The 12,366-nt window shown below is 39.0% G+C and overlaps 1 protein-coding gene across 1 annotated transcript in view; it reads left to right on the top strand.

Annotated features, from left to right (window-relative positions):
• Pde3a (phosphodiesterase 3A) overlaps nucleotides 1-10,292 on the top strand; it is a 286,893-nt gene extending 276,601 nt beyond the window's left edge. Inside the window, exon 16 of the mRNA XM_057783982.1 lies at nucleotides 5,443-10,292. Coding sequence (XP_057639965.1) covers nucleotides 5,443-5,684 — 242 coding nt within the window. The 3' untranslated portion in view covers nucleotides 5,685-10,292. The remainder of the gene's footprint in view (nucleotides 1-5,442) is intronic.
• The last annotated feature ends 2,074 nt before the right edge of the window (nucleotides 10,293-12,366 follow it).

Raw genomic sequence — 12,366 nt, 5'->3', positions numbered from 1 at the left:
GGCTGTTGAGGACAGTACTTATCTGGAATCATTTTGACTTATGAGAGGTGGATCCAAGTCAATTCCCCAAATATTACTAGAATTTTGTAAGTTTACAAAAAGATGTGAGTTTTAGTGTTACCATTGTTTAGTTAGTATTACCACTGTTTGTAATCTGTACTGAAATTCACCTTGTAGAAAAATGTGGTAGACTCATGCCTTTGATTAATAGTAGGAAGTTGGAAAACAATTTAGGGTTAAAAGCATGAATACTCTCTCTTGTATCCAGGAGACTAAATGTATATAGGTTAGACAGATGTCTGTAGAAGAATGAGAAACACTTTTAAGTCTATACTAGAAAACAACAGGAAAGTTAGAATCTTGAGCTTGTGTCTCTGATAACAGTAGTCAATACTTACCACAGCTGGATTAATAGATTACCATAACTCTGTGGATCTTCAAAATTCTGAACTTTTGAAGTCTTACTCTAAGAATAGGAAATTATTAATAAAAAAATTTAAAAATGTAATATATATGAAATACAGATTGATAGATAGTAATCTATAATGTACACATGTTAGTTAGGTTTTCTAGATGTACAGAGATATATTTCAGATGGATAGGTATTCTCCAAATCTTTCAAAGACCAACAGAACATGTCATTTGAAAAGTTTTAAGAACTTAAATTTTTCTTGACAGTGAGACATATTTGCTTCTGGTAGTACCAATTATTTCAAGAAGAGCATGATGGTCATCGAAGAATTGATTGCCCTGCTTTACCTAGACAAAGAAGGCTAGCAACGTCCCCCGCCACCCCAAATTCCTCCTACATAAGAAAGTCTGTTGGTTCTTCTGGGTCTGGTGGCCAAAGTCTAATGCTGCCCTGGGACGTATGCCTGCAATGACCATGTAGAAATTTATGGGGCTTGTCTAGATAGCTAGTATGTTTTTGTCATTTTTATTAGATTGGAAAGCTGCTTGATCTATACTTCTACTTACTCAGGTAAAATTTATCCTTCTCAGATCTCTGATGGTGTTGATGACTAGGTTAGTGAGAGAGCTTTGTCATCTTAACAGCAGCAACCAAGGCTTTGTCTGCATTCTCAGTTCTCTTCACATGTAAGACTCAGGCTGTAGGCCTCACTTTCCTATAGTTCTAGACGCAATTTACCTTGCTGTCATATTCTAAAAGAAGATAAACTCACAAAACCGATTATCAATGCAACTTTCTACTATTCCTTTATTTAAAGGAATGCACTTTAAACGACTGATCTTAGTAACCGACCATTTGTGTTTCACCTCTCTTTTCCCTCCCCCTCCCCCCAGTCCCCACGCCCCACTCCCCTCCCCCTCCCTCTTCAGTCCGAAGAGCAGTCAGGTTCCCTGCCCTGTGGGCAGTCCAAGGTCATTTCCCTCCATCCAGGTCTAGGAAGGTGAGCATTCAAACAGGCTAGGGTCCCACAAAGCAGTAGGATCAAAACCCAAAATGAGCTGCATATACACAATACCTTAAAAAAGAGCAGAAATATACATAGTGTAACAAAATTGACCTTAAATTTGTATAAATAGACCAAGATCCATACTAATGCATAGTATTCATCTTTATATAATATCACCCCTTAAATGCAAACAAACATTTATGAATAATCATTTTGGGAATTTGGATGTTGTTTTCTCCAAACTGCTTCCTGCTGTTTATTGGGCAAAGTATTTTTAGGGCTCATGGCGACGTTTCAGGGCATCTTGTCCTATCAAACCACATTAGTCTGGAAGGAATCCACAAAATCTCATCCTCTATGGAAACAAAGGAAAAAACCTCTTTTCCAAAGTAACATATCCTTAGACCCAAATTTTGAAGACAAGATACCTTTATGTTGGTTTAATTTAACAGTCACCAGAAGCAAATGTCTCTCTGCAGTCAAAAAATTCAAGAAAACATAATAATATACATAAACTCTCTGTGTATATTTCATTTTTACATGACTTATTTTTCTTTACTCTTTTAATCTGTAATTATCAGCACTCTTTTGTATTACTTTTACTATCTCTTTAAAGACTTTGTTTTATTTCTTAAATCTATTTCTTCTAGACCCTTTTTCTTCTCTCCCCCAAGCCTACATACATTTATGCAACACCATGACTCATTCAGATTTTTTTTTATCTGAATCTGTCTTTATTGTATATCTGTAATCTTTTTCTGACTAGGAGTGCTTTTTTAAAAAAATCCTAAGTGGACATAGTTAGGACCAACTCTGTAGCCCTTCCTGTTTGTTCTGCCAGTCCATCATGGCAGGGGTATGTTCACTGCCTATGCAAGCCATGCTTAGCACCCTAGCTTCAGGGACACAGTGGGTCTATGTCACCATTAAGCAACTAGTAACACACTGCTCACAAATCCCATTTAAGTGTAACACCTCCCAAAAGAGCCAGAACCAGAAATCCTTTCCTTAAAGAAACTGCAAAGTTTTTGCCACCAAAGCTGAGTCAGTAAACCTCTTAAAGGAGCCGTGCTTCTGCTTGTCACTAGCAAACAGAGATTATCTGAAAATATGCTTCTATCAAGAAGCCATGCTTAACTCTGTTCTTTTGTGTCTAGAATTCTTTCCCAAATTCTCTCAATTTTTATGTGCCCCATGTTGGCACACCATTTGTAGATGGATGCTGCTTATTCATTTTCTGGCTCCTCTGACCCAAATAATCACACAGAAACTATATTAATTGTTTGGCTTATTAGCTAAGACTTCACAGTAGGAAGCTGGTTGGACACTTGTTCATTTCCTGGCCTCTCAGACTCCTGAAATAACCAGAGACTGTATTAATTAAATCACTGCTTGGTCCATTAGCTCTAGCTTCTTATTGGCTAACTCTTAATTTAACCCATTTCCAGTAATCTGTGTAACATCATGTGACTATGTTTTAGCAGGTAAAATTCTGGCATCTGTCTCCGGTGGGGCTACATGGCTTCTCCTGTCTCCACCTTCTTCCTCCCAGCATTCAGGTTAGTTTTCCCCACCTAGTTCTGCTCTACCCTATCACAGGTCCAAAACAGCTTCTTTATTAACCAGTGGTATTTCCAGCATACAGAGGGGAGTTCCACATCAAGGCTTCTTATTAACTAACATCTTAGATTAACCCATTTCTATTAATCTGTGTATTACCATGAGGCTGTGACCTACCAGTAAGGCTCAGAACATCTGTCTCCTTTGGCAGGTACATGGTATCTCTCTGACTCCACCTATTCTCTCCCCCGCTCACTTCCAGCCTGTCTTTACTCTGTTAAGTAATTGGCCCAAACAGTTTATTCATCAACCAATAAAGGCAACACATATACTAAAGGACCTATCACATCATCTCATACAAGAGATTTGGGGGGCAGGTGAAAGGGCATCTTGGAGTGGGGACAAGAGAAAGAGAGACAGAGATTCAGAGATATAGAAAGAGGAAAGAGGAATAAAAATCTTGAGAGACCAGGAGAGGGCTAAGAGAGGTGGCAGGGACCTTTTTAAAGGTACAACGGCTGGTGATACATGGCTTCTGGTGCTGAATCACTGGAGGCAGGCTGATTTCTAACAAGAAGACTTGGAAGAGGTGGGTCCCATGACATCTGCAGTAGGAGAACAGAGTTCAAGGAATGCAAATCTCTGCTATATTTCTCCTTTTTATGCAGACACCAACCCACAGAATGGTACCCCTCACTTTTAAGAGGGTCTTTCCACCTCAACCTATTCTGGAAACTCCCACGCTGACATGCCCAGATGCCCCCCCCCCTTTTTGTGATTTTAGGTCCTTACAAGTTAGGAATATCAGTCATCAAATGTCAGTGGCATTTTTTTTAAAGAAGTGTCTTATTAGAGTCATGGGGGTCAAAGCCCATGCTTTGGCAGCCATAAGAAACAAAGTTCAGCCACCGATCCTAAATAGGTAAATTAAAAATCCAAATTAGGGCTGTGATGGCCTAGCATATAAAAGCTTTCTGCACAAGGCTGATCCCATGACCAATATAGCAAAAAAGCCAGATGTGATTATAACTGAAGGTTTCTCTCCTGCCCACCAGTTCCCAAATAACCACTCTGAGGCAGGGTCTTCAGATAGGAGAAGCGGAGGGTTCCCTGTCTAAATTGTAGTCAAGCTAAGACCAACAGTGTCTTGGTTAAAATCAAATACTCTGACAAAAACAACTTGGGAGAGGTAGTTTATTTTTTCCTCTCAATTCCAGGTGATAGTTCTTCATTGTGGGAATGTCACAATGCCAATCTGTAGAGTGCTGGTCACATAGCATCCACAGTGAAGACTCAGAGACCAATGAATCGTGCTTGTGTGCTTGTGCTCATCTCACTTTCTCTTCTCAGAGGTATTCCAAGGTCACTACCTAGGGAATGACACAACCCATAACAGGTGCAGCTTCCCAACACCACTCCACCCCTGCAGATATGCCCAAGGGCCCATCTCCCCAGGTGATTCAAATTTCTCAGGATGACAATTAACACTATCACATATAATAAAGCTGTCTCTTTCACAAGTGTATCTCTGTCCCAAAACAGCATCCTTACTCAGGTTCTTTCTCCTAAGTGTACTTACACGGAGCATAAGTGCCATGAAAGAAAACTGAGCCAAATCAATCTTTGTTCAAAGTACACAAAAGACAGAAAAGCTCTCACCAATTGGTCCATATCAGATTGATCAATGACTTCATGAGCAGATGAATACTAGAGTAAAAAAGGAATTCAAATTATTTTTCATAATTCTGCACCTATCTTTCTATCTCCCAGCATTTATTTGATTTAATATTTTTATGTGGTTCAAAAATACCTCAAAATAATTTAACTGATTCTTCCCACACATTCCTTACAATTAGATATCACTGTTCTGTGGTGCAAGAAATTTCCACTACTCCTTATAATAAAACCAGCTAAAGACTTCTAGCCCATCCATAAAGACGTTTGTAGATGGATCTCAAGAGATCTCACACAGCTGGCATATCCCGTGACCTTTGGCAGGCTCCTGGTTCAGGGAGAGATGCTCTCTCAAAGACCAAGGTGGAGAGTGATAGAGAAAGGCTTGTGTTTTGGGGTTCCATGATGCCTCGGTTATTACTCTGTACTCTGAAAGTTGTGATGTCAACTTCTGACCTTCATACCTGCATATCCATGCACACAGGTGCACTTAAACTACTCATACACACATACATCTCCAAATATACAAGCAGAACCTGATGTGGGCAATATTAAATATGAAATATTATTTACATTTATCTCAGTTATAGTTTATTGTCATATTCTCTTTTCTGTTCTAGAAAATTGCATTGTTAGCACATGTAAAGCAGGTGAGGTAAGTGGATAGATAAACAGAAAGAAAGATGTCTCTTTAGTATTTATCTCTGGAGTATAAGATGAAAAGTAATAACCTTCATATATGTAGCTTGCAAATAGTTCAATCTGATGCTTTATTTCTGATGTTTTGCAGGAAAGAAAACTTGCAAAAGGAGGAAAATCTACTGCCAAATAACTCAGCACCTCCTGCAGAACCACATGATGTGGAAGAAAGTGATTGAAGAGGAACAGGGCTTAGCAGGCCTGGAGAACAAGTCCCTGGACTCAGCCCCTTTGCAGCATCCCTCAGAGCAGATCCAGGCTATCAAGGAGGAAGAGGAAGAGAAAGGGAAGCCAAGAATTGAGGAGAGCCCTGCTCCACAGCCAGACCTGTGACCATGGGTAGAGCGAGCCATGCTTGCATACAGAATTACTTGTCCCGGACACTTTCCAAGCCAGCACAACACTTAGACACAACACTGTAGAATACCAGAAGGTGGGCAAATGGCTACAGCATTTGGGGAATTCTTCACATTTTTGTGTGTTTCCTTTTACAGTAAGGGATGATGCTGAAGGCTAGCTTTCACTTTGCGACACCAGTGACTAAGGATCGTTTTATCAAAGAGAAATATATGTGTGTGTATAGATTCCCACATAGGCTCATGTAAGACTTATAGTCACGTGTAACACATGCACACTGATAGCCAGGATGCCTGACTCCACAAGGTAGCAACAGTCATATTAAGATATATAGAGGTCACTGTGACATAGACATCTTAAAGGATGAAAACCCAAGAGGAAATTGCAGCTTAGCAAGAAAACAAACGTAGGCTCAAGACTGACCAGCTTTTGTTCTCCCTACTGAAGGGACGAACGTTCTAGAACATTGTTGGGATTCTAATGCGTCCTGCCAACTGTGTGTGTAAGGGTGTGTGTGTGTGTGTGTGTGTGTGTGGAGAGAGAGAGAGAGAGAGAGAAAGAGAGAGAGATGTTTGTATACGTGTGTGTGTGTGTCTGTGTGTGTGTATGTAAAGGGAGATGTTTGTGGTTTTAGTTGTTCATAGACTAGCTGTAGCAGGTGATGAAGTACATGTGAACATACAGAAGGAAGTCCTTTCTGGAGTGTCTTTTATTGGCAGCCTTCCTCCATTTAGCTTCTCCGAAGGTTCTTTTGGGAGGGAGGGCTTGTGTGGGCCACATGATAGGTACTACTACTACTTGCCACACGGAGGCGCCCTACCATCAGCCTCACACTCCAAGGACTGAGGCTTTCTGGTCTACTTGCCTAATGAATGTATAAGGTGTGTGTGTGTGAGTACACATGTCACTCACCTATGATCAAATCACCATGGGAGGAAATACCGTTCTTTACTGGTGGGCACCCAAGAGGAGCTGGAGTCAGTTTTAAAAGGGTGCTGGGAAAGGCTCGGGAAGTTACCGTTAGTGATGATACCCTGTGTCTTCTCAATTTGCTGCAAGACGTGTTGTGGTAAAAAAGGCAGTCAACAAACTCATCGTGGGATTTACAAGAGATGAAGGTGAAATGCCAACTTAGGGCATTGAAGTTGGCCTCAGGAAAGCTGACCCTTGGCAACTGTTGCACGTTGTTTGCTCTGACATCCCTTGTTGTGGTCTTCCATACACCGTGTGATGCCACAGCATGGCCTTGCAGTCTGGTCCATGGTCATGCTCCTTTTGGAGAGGAAGATTATAGGTTGTTGATTATTGTTTGTGGCCAGACCATTGTAAGCTGTTTGGGTTGTTTTGTTTTCTACACTTGTTTATGCTGTGAGCCAAACCTCTATTTAAAAAGTTGATACTCACTTTCAATATTTTATTAGATATTATTACATATGTCATGACTAGTTACCATGATGTAAATATAAAGGTTTTTTTGTTGTTGTTGTTGTTTCTGTAGATAGTAAACTTTTTTTAAGAAAGAGGGGGAAAAGGGAAACATTTTGTAGTTATATTTTAATCACCATTTTATACATTGTAACGGTCTCCAAGCCCAGTAGTCAGGTGATGGTTCACTGTGGAGTCTGAGGGCCACCTGCCATCCCTGCTCTAGTTTGAGTCATGATCTGATACAGTTGTTTTGCTGTTAAAATTACAGCATTGCAAAGACAACAGCTTTTGCTGACTGACTTAATTTGATGTCTTTCCCTCCCTGATGAAAACCTTTCTTAACCAACTTGTTAACATTTCTCTCTGGATTCTATTGTTTGTAGCTCCTGGTTCAGTTCTGTGTTCACAGGATTCTAGTCAACCTACCCTCAAAGCTTGTGTATTGATTTCTGCCCTTTCACATTCTTGATTGTTTACATTAAAAACCTCTTTGTCTCCCATATATGGGTAGTGTACCCTTCCCTTCAAAATTATAATCTTATGGTAATTCATAGCATTTTTTTCAAGAGAGACAAAGATGAAATCAAATATTTCAATGCATATTTTCTACTTAATATATTAATGCAAGGAGGATCAAAAAGATTAAGGCTTCATCCACACAATTAGAATGTTTCATTATATTTCTGAGTTAACAGCAGGTCTTCAGCATTTAGCAAGCCCTGAATCATTTCTTCCTTCTTCATGGTGTCCATGCGTCTCTGTTTATAAATCTATTCTGAAACAAGAACCCTCCTTTGGTAAAGGTACCCTTCTGCTGCAACAGAAATGATAGACAAAGCTCTTCGCTGCATGCCCTTCACATCTGCCCGTGCTCATTCCCATCTCCAAATACCTGTATCACACACATAAATAGTCAAACAAGCTATGTATGGAGTAAGTGGATCAGCAGGTCTGTTGGGAGTATTTTTATTGGCAGTTTGAATAAAGCCACAGAATCAGAGTAGGAGCCCTGCTGGTTATATGGGGGGAGAGGGTTCTCAGAAAACTGCCTAATTTGGCTTGTTTTAAGGTACATGAAATAACAGGATCATGACCAAAGCAATTTGAATCTATTTGTTCCAGAATTGTACTCATTTCTCCAAGCATATTTAAGTTTTTCCTTAGCAAACAAACAAGTGTCATTCTTCTCAAACCAAAAGGCAACAAACTGAAAAGGGTGGAGCCCCACCAAGCCTATGACCTAGAGATCCACCCTGATAAATCTCAAAGGCAATTAAACAACATCCAAAGTGTTTTTCATGAATGATGCTGTCCACCTTCTTGGTGACAGCAATATTACTGTGTTCACCTCCAACTTCAGAGTTAACTTCCTGTGGTGCCAATGTGTTTGATGCAATTTACTACAGTTTTATATGAGCCTATACAGGTGCCAAACTGATAAACTCAGGTCTCCCAGCGAAAGGATTTCTACTCACTTAGGGAAAGGATAGTTTCATAGACAGCTATAATGCACCGGTGGTAGGAGAAAATGGAACCAGTTGCTCTCTGTGGAGTAAAAGCATAAACATATTCTGGGTGTTATCCATGTTATTTTCAGCATACTAATAAAATGTCTTTATGGTGATCGATGCCAGCTGACCTTTCAAATACTATTTCCTTAGTAAAATAACTGAAGAAAACAATTGTTCTCATTTATGTAAGACCTGGTTTTGTTCTCAGTAGGAGATGAACTCAGTCCTGAATGTTCTCTAGTTGTCATTACCTGGCATTGAGGCAATTGTCTCCTGTTGGAGAAAGCATCAGCTTTCTACCCCTATCATGTCCTGTTCTGTCTGCTTGGGATTGAGTCCAAAGCAGACATTAGCTGTAGCAGCCCCAGTAACCCAAGGAGAAAAACTGAATACCTTGCCGACTGTTTAGTAGATGTCTATATTTGCAGTTTCCCCATGCCCTCTGCCTTTCTTTCCCAGAGAACTTTCTTGAAGGTAAAAGCTGTGCAAAAGGCACGAGACTCAGGCCTATTATTTGTTTAAATGATGGAAAAGTATAAGTTATTTTCTAAATAATAAAAATATGAAAATTATTGTAAATAAAGTCTAAAACTTGAAATGATTTCTTCATAAAAGTGAAGTATTTGTGTGGTGAACAACTCCTGAACAATGGGAAATGAATAATCCAGAAGTCCTGTCTATTCTGCTTTGGCACCTGCTCTTGGTGCTTCCATGAAGCAGGGGCCTCCATTGTCCTCTCTTAGGGTAGCCATTAGAAGCACAGGGAAAACCATAAGGAAGGGCTTGTTAGCCTTCCCTCCTTCCTAATCCTGATCCCCATTAGATACCTCTCTTGATTTTTGTGCCATTAGCAATTAAGCTGCCTTTTCAACTGGCTGACAACTACAGCCACAGACTAAGTCAAAATTCTTTTTGACTTTCAGGTCCTAGTGTGTGTGCAGAATGGGGCAACAACAAAAATTTGTATGTCAATAGTTTGGCCCCAGATAACTGAAAGACTCGATAATCATGTGCTTTGAAACGGAAGTCATTTTCTGCCATTACCATACCCCCTGAGCAATGAAATACTGCATGATCTCACACGAGGGAGTCATGATTATAGAATAAGAACACACTAATATACATTATGCGGCATGGATATCAGTAATCCATGTTCCTACTTTATACACTGCATGTCCTGAAATGGTGTTACTTTTACATTACATAATACTTTTTTCCTTACCTAAGAGTTAGTCTTGGTCGTTACTCTAGTAAATTACCTTAAGAACTGGTTAGATTCAATGACTAAGATATTTGACCTTCTGTGTGTGAGTACTTTAGACATGTCTGCAGATGCAAAAATGAAGTAGGTAGGACTCAATCTGCTGCTTCAAAGGGTAATGTTGATCCTTGAGTTTTTTTAATGTCACAAAGACTACCAGTATATATACTATATACTTTTGAGTTGGACTGAAGGCTCCACTTTTCTTAGTATCATGTGTTGGCATTGTAGGTGTATACCCCCCAAAGTGGCATGGCACACAGGGGAAAGACAGCCTTCTCTTATAGATAAATGTTCAGTATGGCCATGTTCACCCTAGACTCCTTGCTCTGTATTAAGAAGTGGCTCTTAATCATTAAAACTAGCAAAAACTAATATTAAATCTTTGTGTGTCAATACTGACAGAGTACTTACTTTGGCTTATTTTCTTGAACAATCGCATTATAATTTTTTAAAATTAGATTAAAATTCAAGCCATAAATGACTGCCTCCTGATACGAAAATGCTCACAGTTTGATATAACCAAGACTAATATCATGTAAGAGAAACCTTGCAGCATTTAATATTTTCCTAATGCTCTCAAGGGAAAATGTTTTGCAAAAGGATAAGTACATAAATTAATAAAGTACATTAAGTGCCCCCATGGCAGCTCACACAGTCTGTAACTCCAGTTACAGGGGATCTGACGCCCTCTTCTGGCATCCTTGGGAACTGCCTATAAATGGTATACAGACATACATGTAAATAAAAAACATCCATCTACATAAATAAATTTGTGGAAAAATACCAAAGAATTTAAGTGCCCAAGTTACAATCTAATTTTCTCTGCATTATTCCAATGCACAAAATATATGATCCAGTAGCTTATCACTATACATTAAAAATGATAAATGATCTATTACCATAGATAAATTTTATTTACTCAATTTTAATATAGTTAAAACTCAAATTCTTCAGCACTAAGAAAATCAAACATTAATCTTGGCTTTCACAGATGAAGGGCTGACTCTGTGTTACTGTCCCACTGGGTAATATATGAAGTTCTTTTTTAGAAAGGTAACAGAAGAGCATCTGAAAAGCTTTGCTACTTTAAATTTTCCATTTTTATCAGATGTACTTCTTACAAGTGAAGCAAACTATTGCAGGAAATTCACTCATCTAAACAGCAGGGGGAAAAAACAGTCTGCTCAAAGGACACCACACAGAGCGTAATTTCTCACCAATGTTACTACTCTGGACCAATATTAGCAAAGAGTGTGTAATCAGAAATGCTTTTCCTTGGAACAAAGGAAGAAATGTTTTTAATGTCGTGGTCCAAGTCACCTCCTCCCCATTTCCATAATGGAACCTGAGGTACAAAGAAGTAGTTAACAGCAGAATTGAGGACCACATGAAACCCTCACTACACAGCCAGACTCTTGTCCAACCTGCTTTCAAGCCAATTTAGTTACTCGCTCTGGAGGGAAATGACCTTATGCATCCATGATTCCTCTCAGACTTCATTACAGATAACAAGCACTTCTACTCATTGCTGAGTGTGAACCGCTGGTAATCAGAGCTTCTGTTGCAGAGAAGGAACTTTGCTCCTGGTAATTACATTCCCTTTAAATAACAAAATATTCAGATGTTAATGTGTAATTAATAATAACTGTTTAAATTGTTCTCTTTGTATATATATATTTTTTGCTCATGAATAAGGGTCCTGTCACTTTCTTTTAAATTCTCTAATTGGTTATTTTTCTAACTCAGAAAATCTCCATTACATTCAACATTTCATTTTAGCTATTTATAAACATATTCTAGAATTATACTGTTGTTGCCCTTAAAAAATAGCCCTGACATATCTATATATTACATTTTAATGGAGGGGTTCAATAACATTTGATATATATTTATTCACCAGTCACTAATTTTGAGTACTCTGTTAAATATTTGCATGAGATTTTTTTAAACATATTTGCTTGGGGTTTTGCATTTATGAGTGTCAGTTGACTGCACATATTCTCACAGTAGGACATAGAGCATGTTTTTTGTTTTGCGGCGAGTTTTCTGCACCAGTAAGGATGATCTGTTAGCTAACAAGCGCTGGAAATATCTTTGAATACAAGAATCCCCTTGGACTCCTTCCTGGAGGTTTTTATCCTACTAATTACACCATGAAAATTGGTACTTTTTCACGTATTATGAGCTCTCAATGCAAAAACATGGGGGGGAAAAAGATTCTTGTTACCCTTCTGTAATGATGGCAGGAACTTTAATCTGGGTCCAGTGGGTTTGATTTGGGTAGACATGGTCAATTTGCAGTTTTTGTCCTTGTGGAAAATGAGTTCTAGTTCCTGATCGAGTGATTGATTGGATCTGTTATTGCTTCTCTGTGAACAGAAAAAGAAAAAAGGCATTGAGTGGTTCTCTATAGCAGATTCTAAATATTCGACCCTGTGTAATAATGTTTATAGGA

The sequence above is a fragment of the Chionomys nivalis genome, chromosome 1, assembly GCF_950005125.1.
Source record: "Chionomys nivalis chromosome 1, mChiNiv1.1, whole genome shotgun sequence".
NCBI classification, from domain to species: domain Eukaryota; kingdom Metazoa; phylum Chordata; class Mammalia; order Rodentia; family Cricetidae; genus Chionomys; species Chionomys nivalis.
Note: the sequence above shows the minus strand (reverse complement) of the source record. Positions and strands in the feature narration are given on the sequence as shown.